This window comes from Bos indicus, chromosome 1, assembly GCF_029378745.1.
Source record: "Bos indicus isolate NIAB-ARS_2022 breed Sahiwal x Tharparkar chromosome 1, NIAB-ARS_B.indTharparkar_mat_pri_1.0, whole genome shotgun sequence".
NCBI classification, from domain to species: Eukaryota; Metazoa; Chordata; class Mammalia; order Artiodactyla; family Bovidae; genus Bos; species Bos indicus.
Window position 1 is genome coordinate 26,851,102 of NC_091760.1, and position 17,962 is coordinate 26,869,063.

Here is a 17,962-nt window from a genome sequence, read left to right on the forward strand (position 1 = left end):
TGATTAGGTATTTGACAGTGAATTTTACTCACTGGAAATGGAACCAACCTATCCTTGAACCACACTTATTTTTTGACCTTGTTAAAAAAAAATTCTTTGCAAGTTTTGGAAACAAATTATGTGTGAAGATAGCAAGTGTGCAGTGTTTTCAGTTCATAAATACAACAATATCTTGTATTGTTTTGGGGCTTTACAGAGTCCATGTTATATACATGAATTCGCTGAATCATGACAACATCTACATGAGGTAGGTATTATTGAGTTTACAGGTGAAGTACCTGAAACTTAGAGGTTAAGTAATATAGTAATATGTCCAAGGAAACATAGCCCATGACAAAACTGGGATTCAAACCCAGGATCTCTGATACACATAATTTATATGCATATCATTCACTATAAAGAGAGATTAAGTTACTTTTAGTCAACTCACCAAAAGAAAAGAAAAATTACACCTTCAAATGTATCTCTCCAATTTTTTTCCCTCGATATAGCTTGGAAACTGACTTCTTGACCTATGAACCTTTTTATCTTTATGTAGATGCTGGTGATTGCTTCATTTTTGTAAAATTAATTTCAAATTATTATCCGCTTTTAAACTTTTTCCCCGTATTTTCAAATTGTGGCCAACAAAAAATTTAGCAGTATATAAGTCACAGGAATAAAACTTTCAGTAGATTCTGTTGCTCTTGGAACTTCTAGGACAAGATGCTCATTTCATTCCTCCAAAGGTGAGTAATTGAATATACTGACTTTAATCTAATGAACAATAATATGCAATCTGGTACATGATAGCTTATTGAATTGTCAGAATTTTACATAAATTTGGAACAATAAAGCAGATACTGATAAGTATTTTGGATTCATATAATTTTCTTGTTGATAAAACTTAAGTAGTTCAAAGTTTACAAATCAGATCTATCATAGTTGAATCCTGACCATTTCAGAAATAAGTTAACTGAAATTCAGGCAAGTACACAAAAACATTTTAGTACATTCTTAATAATAATTAAAAGTTACTCTCTGATTAAATGACTATTAGTTTATGATTCACTTTGTATCTTTAACTTCAGAAAAGTAAAATGAGAAATTTTCCTTATAATTAAAACCTGGCTATTCATAAAGGGGAATTTTTACTCATTTGATAATACAGTATGAAATGTTAAGACAGCACAACTTTGTGATTAAATGGAATAAGTTTGATCACACAATGAAAAAAAAGAAATCAACACAAGGAAGAATGATGTATTTGAGAACATTTTTAATAAATAATGTGACAAAATTACTTTTCTGATTATTGGATTTTCAGTATGCAAAATTATGGCTAAAAATAAGAGGCTTCTTACATGAACATAATGAAAACATTAATCACATGGATTGTTCCCTTAGTACTGCACACCTTTTCTATGTAAATTTCAAATTATCTAAGTGAACACATTTAGTTTTTGGTGAACACCAGCTTTTTTTTTTTTTTGTGGTTCAGTTTTGTTTGGCTTTGTTTTCTGTGGGGATGGCAGGGCTAGGGGGGTGGGTCAGGACTGATACCTATAAATGAATAAATGTACTTTTTTTCTTCAAATAGCACCAATTATAAAGTTAATGAAATTTATATAACGAAAAAAAAGGGCCATAAAAATCTACAGTCAGAGGACATCATTTGGCAATTCAAAGCAAGTAATGCCTCCATTTGAGCTTATAAGGAAATCTTCTAAGCTTAACCAATGGCCATAACAAACTTAAACCTTTTTTTCTTTCAGTCCAGGAAAAGTAAGAACCGTTGCATTCATGGCCCACAATAAAGTATGCACGTTACTTCACCATCTGTCATCATTCAAATATTCCAAATACAAACATAGAGCATTAACAAAACAGGTTAAAAACGCTTCTCAACATTTTTTTTCAATAAGACAAAAAAGGTTAATAGTTACAATGGTTTACAAATAAAGTTTAGTGATTGTGCTTTTAAAACCAAAAAAAAAAAAAAAAAAAGATTAAAAACAGTGCATTACAAAAACAAAAATCAAACTTCCTTAAGTGGCACTTCCGAAAGTTGAACTGACACTACCAGAAGAAATTCAGGCCAGTTGAGATGGGGATGTCCTTATTCGATTGGTCATTAAAAACATCCGTTTGTTGGTAATATGCATTTATAATTGCTTTTTGATTGAAAAATAGAACAAGGTTTTTGCTGGGCTGACTTATGACAATGACTAGACAACCAGAGATCCAACTGGCTTACCCCTACTTATCCAAAAGTAAGTTTCTGATAACAATATACTTCAGCGATCGAAATGAAGACAAAATAAAGTACCACCAGGGGTTGCGAAGAGTATATATTTACAATGTTTCTACCCCTTTCAAATTGATTATGGTTGTCCTGCATTTGCTTTTTTTTTTTTCTCCCTGCAGAGGGTGGTATGAAAGACTGATTTTAAAATCATGTTAAAATGAAGTTATGTTTTAGTTTGCATTAGCAGTTGGTTATAGAAAGATTATATCTTTAGAGCCCTTGACATGAAGTTGATTAGTCAACTCTGCATCTTTGATCAGTAAATTGGCTTGGTATATAAGCAGTGCAATGCCATATCTCAGGGGCAAAATGCAAAAGAACTGTTTTGTTCTCTCCTGTTGGCTGATGACTGAAGCAAGAAGTCAAATGCTTCCCTTGCCGGAAGCAAGGTGAAATGATTTGTTCCAACAGCGAGGGGAATAGGGAGGTTCTTCCTAGGGATAGGGATCAAATAACAATGATAAAACCCCAGTAAAATTTAAAAAATGGTATTCCAATAAGAGGAATGAAAACAACAATTTGTACACTCTGATTGCACTGAACATTTTATCTGGCGTCTTATGTCATCTGACACAAGGCATCTTGAGTGATAACTTTCACATTAGATCTCATAATCCTCTCTGGTTGTCTTCAGCTTTCAGTTTCCTGTAAGAGATAAGTTCCTGTTAAATTTGAAAATAAATCTTCGAGTGTTGTCCTACTTCATATTTATTTCATGCTTTTATTATTACATTGTTTCTTCATTCATTCCCTAGCATACACTGAAAAGTGCTCATGGCAACATATTCATACATCAACTTTAGCTGGTCTTAACGGCAAATCCAGTAGTTCTCTAATGAGTACTAAACTGTGTTCCATCCAGTGTCTGGGGATTAGGAAGTGTGGCACAAGGAAAGGAACAAGAGCAGGCCAAGTTTTCTACCCTCCAGCCTCAACTCAACACAATAGCTCAATTTTTACTGGTTTCAAGTAGCTGGTTGCCTATATTGACTTTTTGTGCCCTCAAAGGGCTCTTCTAAAAACAAAACAAAAACTAAACCAAAAACCTGAAAAATAACTTTTCTAACAGCATGTGCAAAAGGAAAGTCTTCTTATTCTAAACCACAAAATAAAAATACATTGAGCATAACAGCAAATTCAATTAGACATAATTAATTATAATTTTTTACCTTCTATTATACAAAGTTATAGTTTAACACTCTACTAACAATCCGCTTGAGATAACATCTATTTGTAGGAAGAGAAATTTGTCCTCAGCTTATCTTTTCATTGAATGGTGAAAACACAGTCTTAAACACAGGATTTACAATACGATGTGACTTACTGCCAACTCTACCTTACAATGTTATCTATAGATTATAACAAAGGATATCTTTGACTCAAGAAGTGTTCTCTATTTGGGAACGTCAGTGGTAAGTATTAGGTTCCCATTTTCAAAAGACTGAAGATGAAAGGTAATTGCCCAAATCGTCCTGATTAATCCCAGTGATCACTAGATGGCAGATAGTACAGGCAAAACACCCTCACTCACATTTTATAACTCTATCACTTTACTGGATTTTTATAATCTGTTGTAATACTATGAATTACAATTATCTAGATCAATAGTTCTTATTCCCTAACAATATATTTGTTATACAAATTTCCTATCTGAAGATGAATGCTAATGTCTAAAAAGAAACCATTACTACCATTTAAAACTTTGGAACACATTTCAAGAAAAATCATTAAATTCTAAGACTTTCAATTGCTATCATCACTAACAGGGCTTGTGATGAAATAGTAACATTTCTGTAGACTGATGAATGCTTTAAACTTTGAGGTTTATATAAAAACTAGCTTAACAGTGGGAAACTTGAAAAACATTATAGATACCTCTAATTCTTCATTATTATCTTCTCTTTCATATCCTCCAAGAACTTGCATCTCTGCAATATTTCTTCGACCTACATTTGCTTGTTCTCTTTGTCTGCTTCCTGATCCTCTTGATGACATAGAACTTGAAGAACTAGGATCTCTGGGATTATTTGATGTCGGAAAAGTAGGTCTACAGTAAGGCAGAATATCCTCTGTGTAATGAAATATAATAAGTGCATATGAAGCCCGGTGTACATTTTCATTGTATAATGTATCACTATGTCTATAAATCGGAATGGAGAAACATTAGTGTTTCTGAAGAATAAATGAGGACATTAACAATAATGAATAAGGCATTGAAAACAAAAATAACAACCCTGCTCTTTTCCTGGTAGTGGCTGGGATTTAGATTGATTCTGCTCATAAATTCTTATCTGTCTCAAATTCACCTGAGATCAATATCCTTAAAAGTGGGAAACCAAACCTGGAGTCAGACATGACTTCCAGTCTTATCCTTCACTATGTTATCTCCCATTATTTCAGGCTTTAGTTTCCACTTTTTCAAAAAAAAAAGTGATAATAGTGTCTACTAGGACACTAGGAGTTGCTAGTGTTGATATGAAAACACATGAGATATTGTAGTATGTACCTACGTAAACTAAGAAAGAATTATTAGGCATTGATAGAAAAACAAATCCCAGTCTTACTGAACCACCAAAACAGAGTCAAACCTGGGTTCACTCCCTTGATACCAAGATGCCCACCTCCATTTCAACATCATATTTACACTGTGGAACCCTGAATCTGAGAAGCCTGACATTGTTGCTAGCTTCAAAAATCAAGCCACTCCTGGTAACTGCTGTCTCGTGAATGACTATTTCCATATGCTTTAAATTTGGTGATGCTTCTAATGTTGCATCTTTCAACTGCTTACTTCTCTCCAAAGCCTGTCCATTCTAACCTTTGGACAGAAAACACATCAAAACAGAGCACAGCAAAACAAAACAAAACCCTTCCACATGCCCTTTTGTTTTCCTCCCCTAAAAGCTTCCTCTACGGTCCACATTGCCTGAATGAAATCTGATTTCCCAGGGAGTCTACACTGAAGTTCCTTACAGTGGAAGAAGGGAAGCTGGCTTTCAGGTCACCAACACTAGCTATAAATCATTGCTCTTCCACCCTTGAACAAAAACACCCTATTCCTGTGAGGGCCACGCAGTGGAGTTATGTAACCTGTATCGTCCTCTTTGATGTTACTTCTCTCCTGTTGTATTCATCACAACTCTCATTCCTGATCCAGGCTTCTGATTCTCTGGTGTTTCAGAGTCCGTGTGGATCACTATGCCAGCACCTAGCTAGCTTTATGGAACTTGGCCCTCTGTGACCTTCATCTTCTGTCTCTGTTTCACCCAATTTTTTCTGCTGAACTTGGCTTTTGACAAACTACATCATGATAAAATATCTCTTTGGCTAAAGATTTTCCCCTTAAGCCGGTGCTCTACATAAATCTATAAATCTATCTCTACTGATAGGTTAGCATAGCTTCTTGAAAAGTAATCTGGACTCAGTATTAGTCATTACAACTCCCATTCACTCTACATCTCACTGAAATCTACTTATGCCCACATTACTACAAGGGAACTGAGAAAACTCCCTGTTGACTTTGATAATGCTAACCATGTTTCAATCCTTAGGTCTCTAGACTTATCACTGCCCTTCATCTGAAAACCACAGCCAGGGTAAACACTACTAGTCTCAGCTCCTACTTCTCCCCGCTTCCTGGCCTGTCTTTGGTGGGCTCTTCTTATGCGGTGCCTCTTACACAGTGATGCCCTTCTTGCTGGTTTCTGCTTTTAGCCCAGTGTGCGTGTGTGTGTGTGTGTGTGTGTGTATGTGTGCATAAAAGCTTTTTTTCCCATTTACTCTGGGCGATTTCATCCACTCTCTCAGACTGTACCTTTTCTAGAACAGAGCTGCCATGAGGGCAGATACTTGGCTTTGTGTATTGATACCATCTCACCTAGATATATAATAAGTTATTGATGCATGAGACAGGGTGCTCAGGGCTGGTGCACTGGGATCATCCTGAGGGATGGGATGGGGAAGGAGGTGGGAGGGGGGTTCAGGATGGGGAACACATGTACACCCATGGCTGATTCATGTCAATGTATGGCAAAAACCACTACAATATTGTAAAGTAATTAGCCTCCAATGAAAATAAATAAATTTAAAAAATAAATAAATATTCTGACTGAATAAATGGGTGGCTTTATTATTTCACCATGATGAGTTATTAATGTATAATTCCTGAACTCTGTCCAACTGCCTCCTTTTGAGGGCCCCTCAAACTCCACAGATTGAGCACTGACTTCACCATATCCACGCCTCTGAGATTTCTTCCCCCTCTGTATTCCTTAATGTAGTTATGGCATCACTAATCTTTAAGATATCTTAGATAGAAAGCTGGAATTATTTTAATATCTTCTCTCCTTTCCAACAACCTTCCCATAACCTCTTAAATGAACCTTTTCCACATATTCAAATATATAACACGTAAGGATGATTTTACCTAAAAAGTTTCTTGAATATTCCCCTCAGTCATCCCTGCTCCCACAGCCTGGTTTATATTCTCCATGTCTCTTCTGAGGTTGCAAATTTCTTCTAACGGGTCTCTGCTTCTTGAGTTATTTCCCTCTAAACTTGCTTCACTCAGCTACCTTCCTTTTACAGGAACTACAGGGTCTCCATGAGGTAAGCTTACATTTATCTCAAGAGCTTCATCTTTATCACTTTTACTGTCTAATAACACTGAATTTCTTATATTCTCCTCAATGTACCTCAACTTCTCATTCTGACTTTCTCTGCCAAAACAACCTATCCACTCTTCTTGCCCAAGCTAAATTCCACCCTCCTGAAAAGTCAGCTTATGGGTCATTTCCACTAGGAAAGATCAAGAAGTCTTTCTTTACATTCCATCACCCACAAGACTGGGCTAATTTTCCCTTCTCTGGACTCTCAAGTATCATGACACCATAAACATTTTCAAATATGGGTGTATCTGTGAATAAAAATTACCTGTCTCCTTCCCTGACTATAAGCTCCTTGAGGTCAAGGTTCATGTTTACACATAAATTTCAGGACGAGTACAATGCTTCATAACACTGTAGATGTTTGATATATGTAGAAATAAATTGAACGAACTGAGGTAAATGTCAGCAAAAAGATCAGACTTTGAAATCTAAAAGGCCACTCTCCTTAATTAAAAACAACCATTTGTTACAGATGTAAATCAGGGAGCCTCTTTAATTATAAATAGCAAAAACTGAATTATGAAGGTTAAAATTACAGGAATGCACAGAAATGATAATTACAAGACACAAAAAATAATTTCATCCCTTTGTTTTAATTTTACACACACCAAAATCATTCTGAGTTGTTAAATTTTCTCCTAAAGAATTCAGCTTATTTTGGAGAAACGTTGCTTGTGAGCAGCAAATTGGTCTGTACTTTCAGGTCAGATACAAATCTCATAAGTTATATTGTGACATTTGATTTATGAATTACTACTTGGAGTATAATTGTTAAAAGTTCAGATCACCTTGACTTTAATGATTAAAAAAAATCACAGTTTTTCAAACTTCATATTATAGTGATGTAAGCAAGTAATCTGTGGTCACAGTGGAGGCATCTGTGCAAAACTCACAACTTTACCATCACTTCATTGCTGAGTCCATGCCAGAGTGAGGAGTTCAGGCTTCCGTCACAGAATGAAGTGAACCTGTCCTCTATATTGAAAGAAAGTTGCTAATGACCAGATGCCCATAATGAACAGAACAGACTGATGTCCAATCTTATCAAACTGCAGCTTTGAAAACAGTTGTAGTTATAAACTGCACTTACAGCCTTCTAAGATTCATTTCCCCATCACTCTTTCCTGATTCCTTCATCAATTACCTTCTTTTCTTGTATCTCTTCTGCCTAAATAGGTTCTTCTCCTCAGTCTATACTAATGTTCAAATATCTTACCTAAAATCATTTCCACAGATTCTGCCTTCCTGTCAAATCTTATCTTGACCTCTCTCCTTCCCAACCTTCTGCAGAGAGCCCATACTTATCACGTCCCTTCCACAATTTTCATTTACTTTCCAGACCCTACAGTCGAGATTCTATAGTGACTATTTGATTTTAAAAAGTTAAATGGTGGTGGTGGTTTAGTTGCCAAGCCTTGTTCAACTGTTTGCGATCCCATGGTCCACAGCTCCCTCAGGCTCCTATGTCCATGGGATTCCCCAGACAAGAACACTGAAGTGGGTTGCCATTTCCATCTCCAGGGGATCTTCGGGATCCAGGGATCAAATTCAAGTCTCCTACATTGGCAGGCAGATTCTTTATCACTAAGCCACCTGGGAAGCCCTCGATCTTTTAAATACCACCCACAAAATAAACATTTGTAAAATCTCTGTGTCCTTCAGCCATTCTCCCACCCTACCCCATTCACATCCAACTTTCACTTCTGTGCCATTTTATATTCCTTCCCATCTTAAAATGTCCTTCTCCATTATTTTCAGGATACTATTCTTTCTAGTTTGAATGGTTTGATTACTTTATATCACTGGGTTGATTCCACCTCAGTTTTTGTACAGAATGTTCCTCTGCCTAACATATGTTTGTATGTATGAATGCGTTTATTTTCCCTGAAGTATAGTTGGTTTACAATATTATATTAGTAGCATATAGTGATTCAAAGTTATTATAATGTATTATAAAATGGCTATATTCTCGTGTTATTATAAAGTAATGGCAATATTCTCTGTGCTGTACAATATGTTCTTGTAGCTTATTTATTTTGTATGTAGTGGTCTGTACCTCTAATTCCCCATCCCTGTCTAGTCCCTCCTCCTTTTGCTCTCCCCACTAGTACCCTTAACCATCATGCAGTATCCTTACAGTCATCTCTGTGGTGTGCTGGAGACAGCTGACGTGTTCACACAAGGGTCTACTACACCAGTCTCCTCCGAACTCCACATAACACTGATTTCATATTAGTCGCTTGAAACTAGCCATTTTGGATGTAATTACACAACAGAAGTAAACAAATGGCTACAAATTAGGGGCTTGTTCTGTTTCCTTCCCAGAGAATTGATTGTTAAACATTATCCCCTACATCACTGCTGATAATTTAGCTTTTGCAATTCAAACAATTTTCACCTCTGTGATGCTGAGGTGAACAACATCCATTCTCCACGTACAACCTTTCTCCTGATCTTTAAACTTAGTTCTCTAAATTCTTACTGAATTTTTTCATTTCTACGTTCTTGTCAGTACCTTAATCTAGTCATAACTGAAGTTATTTTCCATATGACTTTTATCCTTTTCCTAATTTTTTTACATTGTTCAATACAATTATGTTGTATAGTCATGGAAAGCCATCTAATTAACATTTGAATAACTTTTTTACTCCCTTAGTTCATTTTACTTTTTTACATTCAATTAGTCACCAAGTCCTATAGGATCTATCTCTGAAATGCCTACATAGGCTGTTTCTCTTTTTAATTTGCACAACTCTTTTAATTCAGTGCTTTCATATTTTATACCGAGATTATTTTGCAAGGTTCTGATACCTTCAGCTACCCAATTCCAGACTCCTCCTTCACTATAGAGCTCTGTCAGTTATTTTTTTAAGCAGAAAAAAAAAGGATAATTTTTTTAATTCTTATTTTTGATTACATAATTTCTTGATTAATTTTTTTGCTGGTTCACCACTGTCCATATCATTAATCCCAAACTCTTCAAAATAGAATTCCTGGCCTCCTCAATCAGGTTCAACCACCTTTCTAGTTTTATTTTTGCCATTCGTCCCTGGCCCCAAGCATCTTCTTTTCCAGCCAAACTGTAAATCGGAATTCACCAAACATTCATTTTCACATTTTCATGTTTTGCCTCTATTTATTTCCTTTCTCAGAAATCTCCTTTTCCTTTATAACTTGTGTAAATCATGCTTTCCTTTAAACTTCAACTAAACTGGCACCTCTTCAAGGAAGACGTGCATAATATCATGTATTAGAACTGATTGTATTCAAATTACCTGGGTGCATACCTGTCTCCTCCAATAAAGAGCAAATGTCTGAATCTTACCCTTTGTACCTGATCCTAAAGAGTCTTAACTGTGTACCATGCAAACATGTTCAATCTGTATTTATTGGCTGCTTGACTAAATAAGTACCTTGGATGAGATGAGCCTTTGCTGGAGGAAGGTCTCGTTTTGCTGCCTTGTTTCCTCGTCCTTTCCCGTCATTTGGCTGTTCCTGTGCTTCTCTGGCATCACCTGGATTTGGTCGCATATCAGCAACTTGTCTTCCATCCAATACTTCTCTCCCCTTGTAATTGCCTCCTTTCCTATCTGATGATCTGTCTGTTCTTGCTTCTATAGAAGGGAGTTTTGGCACCATCACGGGTCGAACCTCCAGCTGGGCCTTGGACTGGGCAGTGGGTGACTTGATAGCAGGTGGTGGCACAGGGGGAGGTGGAAGATCTGAAAAGAAGTATTTAAAATACTGTGAAAGTCTGCCATTTCCAAATCTGTCAACATTAGCGTTACCATTAGAGTCACATTCAATTGTGAAATAATAATCTTAAAAGAATTGAACAACTGAAGACAACCAAAGAATAAGAAGACTAACAATTTTAATGTACTCTCATTTTTATTTATCTGGCAGTCTTTACCAACTGATCCACCAGGGAAGCTTCACGACTGGAGTAGATAGCCTATTCCTTCTCCAGGGAATCTTTCCAACCCAGGAATTGAACTGGAGTCTGCCTTCATTGCAGATGGATTCTTTACACAGTGAGCTACCAGGGAATCCCTTATCTGGCACAGGGATATTGAATCATAGAGCTGGGACTTAGAGATTAGTTAGTTTTGGGATGGCTAATATGGATATATATGCTATAGCTTTTTCTCCCCCAACCACGGCTGCTGCGAAGTTGCTTCAGTCGTGTCTGACCCTGTGCGACCCATAGATGGCAGCCCACCAGGCTTCCCGTCCCTGGGATTCTCAAGGCAAGAACACTGGAGTGGGTTGCCATTTCCTTCTCCAATGCATGAAAGTGAAAAATGAAAGTGAAGGTGCTTAGTCGTGTCCGACTCTTAGTGACCCCATGGACTGCAGCCTACCAGGCTCCTCCATCCATGGGATTTTCCAGGCAAGAGTACTGGAGTGGGGTGCCATTCCCTTCATGGCAGATCTTCCTAATTGATTTCACTGTAATGTTGCTGATCCCAGATGGATATCCTCACTCTTCAGGCAACCACTTCAGATTGATTGAGATTGGCACTTGAGTTGAGACCTCTTTGCCATCACTAATCTACCTGAATCCCTTCTCATTTTGTAGATAGGGAAGTTCAAACACACAGATCTTAAGTTATTTTCCAAACTTAAAGCTAAATATAATCAGAACCAGGACTAATGCCCTCAGATTCCTAATTTCTGATTCAGTGTTCTGTATACTACCATTTCATTCTACTGAATCTTCACAATCTACCTGCACTGGTATGCTCTCTCCACTTTGTAATATGGAAGTTTTAAACTAGATAATCACTAGTATACATATAAGTTAATTTTTATCTATCTATAGTTATATATTAATATAGTATAAATAATTGGATATTATATATAATTATACTTCTCATAAACATACTTAAAAATAAAAGTAGGCATATAATTTTATATCTAGAAAATGTATTTTCTTTAAATACATTATTTTTTTAAAATGACTCCTAGATACACTCCAGGGGAAAAATATATATAACCTAGTAATAGTTGATAAGTTAGTAGAAGAATACAAACAGATTCTAGTTTTTGTTTGTTCTGGCTGTAGTATGGAGGATGAATTAAAAGGAAAGTCTTAAATCCAGGAGGCTAAAATGTTATTTTAAGAACTCAGTAAATAATGATAGGAGATAGAACTGTACTGGTGACTTTCAGATGGAGAGCAGATGTGCCTGAGAGCGTTTAAGGAATAAAAATCAATATTATTTAATGATCAATGGAAAATAGCAGGGGAAGCGTGATGTGTGTGCAGTTGCTCCTGTCTGACTCTTTGTGACCCCATGGACTACAGCCCACCAGGTTCCTCTGTCCATGGAATTTTCCAGAGAAGAAGACTGGAGTGGGTTGCCGTTTCCTCCTCAAGGGGATCTTCCCAGCCCAGGGGTTGAACCTTGGTCTCCTGCATCACAGGTAGATTCTTTACTACTGAGCCACCAGGGAAGCCCCAGAAGACTATTCATTAGGTAACTTAAGATTTTTGCCATAGTTAACTAGTTGGATGAGGAATGCAGGGATAAGAAAGAGATGGTTTGCAAAGGAAGAGCATGAGTTCTGTTTCAGAAAAGTGAACAGGAAGAACTTCTGAAGTATCCAGGCAGATATATATAGGAGATTGTTATATGTAAAATCTGAATTTCATGGGAAGTCAAAACCAGAGATCTAGAGACTTGAAACTATCAGCACATTTTTTCTTTAGTCATGACTTTAGAAATGGTAATGTTTTCATATTCTATGTGATATTAACAGGACAAATCAACTAAAATATGAATAGGGTATGTATTAATAGTAAATGTTTAGTATTACAAAATTAAGCTTTCCCATAGAAAATATACATGGTAAAAATTTTAAAGTATATAAAAACTTGGAAATATAACCCTTCATATGTCCTCACCTTCATTTCAAATCCTCAATATTGATGCAGAGGTAATTAGTCTGAATGGATGTTTATAGATCATCCCAGAAATTATTTATGCATAGAAAACAAGGCTGCCGAGTTGCATAATTCCAAGGATACCATTCACATTAGAAACTATGTAAAATGGCCATATCCGGGGTTTTGGAGCATGCATGTCTGCCCACCAGAAGGTGACAGCCTTCCTTTCCTAATAACATAGAATGATTATATATTTTTTTCACCTAAATGTGTAGTTGTATACATCTCCATACATAAACATATAGCTTTACCTCTTCTGATGAAAAGTTTGTATACTGTTTTGTTTTATGAATATATCATTATTTATATAGGAAATCCCAACAGAGGAATATTTAAGTTGTTTCCAGAGATATTACTATTATTGGCAATGGTCCAGTGACTATTATTTACATACACTAGCATAAAAAATTCTTGAATATTAAAATCGTGCCTTGAAAATTCATAATATAATAGCAAATTAAGGGGTCTAGCAAGCATCAGTTTTAATCTAGTGTTTCTCATTCTTGGTGGTTTTTTTTTGAAAGAATGAGGTTTTGAAAGAATGAGTTTTTCTTTTAAAAAATGAGTTTTTTAAAGAATGATTTTTCTTTTGTTTCTTCTGTGTATTCTTGCCACCTCTTAAGTAGATAAAGAGTTTTTAAAAGTAATTTTATTTTGACTTTATCTGTCATATAACTAAGGCATTAGAATTCATTGTATTGGTCTCTGAAAGCATAAATTTTGAGATATCATCTTACATCCAGCTGTTTTACTTAGGACTGCATCATTAAAACTGGTCAGACTGTTACTTGCATACTGTTGTTCTTAATTCTCTCAGCTCACCATGTTCTCTAATAATAAATAAAATAAATAATAATAAATAAAATAAATAATAATAATAATAAATAAAGTAAGTCTAGGAAAATCAAAAGCTTTTTGTCTTAAAACATAAACTGTCACTGTCATTGGTGATGATTTTCCTCCTTTAACAACATTTTTTTAAAAACAACATTTTTAAAATAGTTGTTGTTCAGTCTCTCAGTTGTTTCCAACTTTGCAACCTCATAGACTGCAGCACACCAGGCCTCCCTGTCCTTCACTACCTCCCAGAGTTTGCTCAAACTCATGTCCATTGAGTCAGTGATGCTATCTAACCATGTCATCCTTTGTCGTACCCGTCTCCTCCTGCCTTCAATCTTTCCCAGCATCAGGGTCTTTTCCAATAAGTCAGCTCTTTGCATCAGGTGGCCAAAGTACTGGAACTTCCCCTTCATCATCAGTCCTTCCAATGAATATTCAGGGTTGATTTCCTTTAGGATTGACTGGTTTGATCTCTTTGCAGTCCAAGGGACTCTCAGGAGTCTTTACCAACACCACAGTTCGAAAATATCAGTTCTTTGGCACTCAGCCTTCTTTATCATCAGTTCTCACATCCATACATGACTATGGAAAAACCATAGCTTTGACTATAAGGACTTTTGTTGGCAAAGTAATGTCTCTGCTTTTTAATACCCTGTCTAGGTTGATCATAGCTTTCCTTCCAAAGAGCAAGTGTTTTTTAATTTTATGGTGCAGTCACAGTCTGCAGTGACTTTGGAGCCCAAGAAAAGAAAGTTTGTCACTGTTTCCATTGTCCCCGCATCTATTTGCTATGAAGCAATGAAACCAGATGCCATGATCTGGTTTGATAATGCCATGATAAGTAGTCATGTCATTGACTACTTATTTATTAAAAATAACTCAAAAGAGAGAAAAGACAGATTCTACTGAGTGACTTAAAGTGAAGAGACCCAAGGCTGAGCTATTCTAAGTTCAGACTGAGCCTGTGACTGGGAATATGAGGAGAAGAAAAGTCTAATTCATAATATACCTGGAAGCAGAGGGAGTGAGTGACTGCAGACTCATTTCTGCACTATGTCTTTGCTACAAACTCACACTGGATTGCAAACACAGCTTATCAGGAAGCTGATGACTGCCACTATCATCAAATCAAAAGAACTAAAAAGCCTCTTGATGAAAGTGAAAGTGGAGAGTGAAAAAGTTGGCTTAGAGCTCAACATTCAGAAAAAGAAGATCATGAAATCTGGTCCCACCACTTCATGGGAAATATATGGGGAAACAGTGGAAACAGTGTCAGACTTTATTTTTCTGGGCTCCAAAATCACTACAGATGGTGACTGCAGCCATGAAATTAAAAGACGCTTACTCCTTGGAAGGAAAGTTATGACCAACCTAGATAGCATATTCAAAAGCAGAGACGTTACTTTGCCAACAAAGGTCCATCTAGTCAAGGCTATGGTTTTTCCTGTGGTCATGTATGGATGTGAGAGTTGGACTGTGAAGAAGGCTGAGCACCGAAGAATTGATGCTTTTGAACTGTGGTGTTGGAGAACACTCTTGACAGTCCCTTGGACTGCAAGGAGATCCAACCAGTCCATTCTGAAGGAGATCAGCCCTGGGATTTCTTTGGAAGGAATGATGCTAAAGCTGAAACTCCAGTACTTTGGCCACCTCATGCGAAGAGTTGACTCATTGGAAAAGACCCTGATGCTGGGAGGGATTGGGGGCAGGAGGAGAAGGGGACAACAGAGGATGAGATGGCTGGATGGCATCACTGACTCGATGGACGTGAGTCTGAGTGAACTCTGGGAACTGGTGATGGACAGGGAGGCCTGGCTTGCTGCGATTCATGGGGTCACAAAGAGTCGGACATGACTGAGTGACTGATCTGATCTGATCTGATCATCAAATCATAAAATATCTGGGCTGATTGGATATCAAAGCTGATGATTACCAGTATCATAAGATCATACAAAGCCTTGGGAATCTATGACTTGAGACAAAATCCCCAGATGCTCTATATAGATGCTATCTATAATACAGGTAGAAAAAGAAGAGAATCTGATGGTAATTTTAAGAGTTCAAACTTACTATATATAATTGCCACTGTATATAATTAACAGAGGGGAATGATGGTAGGTGTAATTTCTAATATAAAAATTTCTATATAAATTAGAAATATAAATTTCTAATATAAAATATAAATTTCTATATAAATATAAATTTCTAATATAAAAATTTCTGTATAAATATAAAATTTCTAATATAAAATTTCTAATATAAAACAATATAAATATAAACAGATTACCAAATTTTTTTTTAGGTATCACAAAATAAACACTGAGTCAAATCAGGGATTATCATAGTATAAACAATTCTATATTTCATAAAATAACAAATAGTACTTTCAGGTAATTCATACCGCTAATAGCTCAAACTGGGTTTAAAAAATGGGACCATGGAACTCATATATATGTATAGTCTCTTTCTTTATACAATTGTATAAACACCATTCTTTATACAAGACTCTCTAAATACCAATATAATGCATGTAAAGTAATACAAAAAAAGCATAAACATGGAGACAATTCTGCCAGCATTCACTCACTACAGAGATCCATTTACAGACTCTATTTATTAACTGTTAAAAGTCCCAAGACCTTGTAATTAATGATACATCGAGTCAAAACAACATCATTCCAAAGAGGGTGAATTTATAACTTATGAAAAGTAGAGCTGTAGAAATGATGTAGATTTGTTTTTTAAGTCAAGTATGTAAACAAATCAGGAAGGGTTGCAAAGGGGGTGGAAAAATCTATTAGAAGGTCCTAAAATGCACTTATACTTGGCTTTAACTCAACGAAAGTCTGACTGATCAATATTCATATATTTGAATCCTGCCCTTTATCTGGGTGAAAGCAGCAAACATGAAATAAATAAAGAGTTAGATCCTGCCTGTCAGTATTCTACAGCAGGCAGTCCGTCACTTTGCAATGAGTACTCCCTGGGTGTCTATGAGACCCAACATTTACCTACAGCACAAGGTATGGCTACAGGCCCAGGAACTAGTAGGCTGTTATGGGCTCAACTGTGTCCCCTCCAAAATTCATATGTTGAAGTCCTAACCCCCAGCACCTCAGAATGTGACTTGTAACTGGAAGACAGGATCTTTAAAGAAGCAGTTAAGTTACAGTGAAGTCCTTAGAGTGGGCCCTAATCCCATCTGCCTGGTGTCCTTAAAAGAAGGCGGCACATAACATACACAGAGGGAAGACAAAGTGAAGACATGGGGAGAAGGAGGTCATCTATAAGCCAAGGAGAGAGGCTTCAGGAGCAACCAACCCTGCCAACCCCATGAACCTGAACTTTTAGCCTCCAGGGCCATTAGGAAATAAATTTCTGTTGTTCAAACCACCTATGGTTTTTCCAGTAGTCATGTATGGATGTGAGAGTTGGACCATAAAGAAAGCTGAGCACCGAAGAATGGATGCTTTTGAACTGTGGTGTTGGAGAAGACTCTTGAGAGTCCCTTGGACCGCAAGGAGATCAAATCAGTCCATCCTAAAGGAGACCAGTCCTGAATATTCAACAGAAGGACTGGTGCTGAAGGTGAAGCTCCAAATCTTTGGCCGCTTGATGTGAAGAACTGACTCATTGGAAAAGACCCTGATGGGATGCTGGGAAAGATTGAGGTCAGGAAAAGAAAGGGATGACAGAAGATGAGATGGTTGGATGGGATCACCGACTCAATGGACATGAGTTTGAGCAGTCTCCGGGAGTTGGTGATGGACAGGGAGGGCTGGCTTGCTGCAGTTGCAAAGAGTCAGATACAACTGAGTGACTGAACTGAACTGAAGCCATCTAGATAAGGTGGCTTACCAAGGATTATGACAAGGATCATCAAAAATTACTCTTTATCAGTTCAGACACAGATCTATCAGTTTAGATTCTTTTTTATTTTTTCCTTATAGAGGTCGCAAAAAATTCTGTAAAGGAAACTGATAATTTGAACAAAATGTATAAAGTAAAGATGCTACATGCTCAAGACTTATACAGCATATATTGAAAACAGTTCACATAAGAAATCTATTGACAATAATCAAACGCATCCATCATAATTGATTCAATCATCAAAATCCAAAAATGAAAAAAACCTCTCCATGTCTTATTGATATGTTTCTCATTTTCACAACTGGCAGCTCCTTAAGTTCATTCTCCTCCCTCCCCTCTTTCATC

The 17,962-nt window shown here is 36.6% G+C and overlaps 1 protein-coding gene across 6 annotated transcripts in view; it reads right to left on the bottom strand.

Annotated features, from left to right (window-relative positions):
- Nucleotides 1-1,241: 1,241 nt before the first annotated feature.
- Nucleotides 1,242-17,962, bottom strand: part of ROBO1 (roundabout guidance receptor 1) — a 1,292,670-nt gene continuing 1,275,949 nt past the window's right edge. For all 6 annotated transcript variants that reach the window (XM_070790446.1, XM_070790260.1, XM_070790403.1 and 3 more), the window contains 3 exons: nucleotides 10,368-10,676; nucleotides 4,163-4,356; nucleotides 1,242-2,932 (listed from right to left, as the gene is read on the bottom strand). In XM_070790446.1, coding sequence (XP_070646547.1) covers nucleotides 2,918-2,932; nucleotides 4,163-4,356; nucleotides 10,368-10,676 — 518 coding nt within the window. In that variant the 3' untranslated portion in view covers nucleotides 1,242-2,917. The remainder of the gene's footprint in view (nucleotides 2,933-4,162; nucleotides 4,357-10,367; nucleotides 10,677-17,962) is intronic.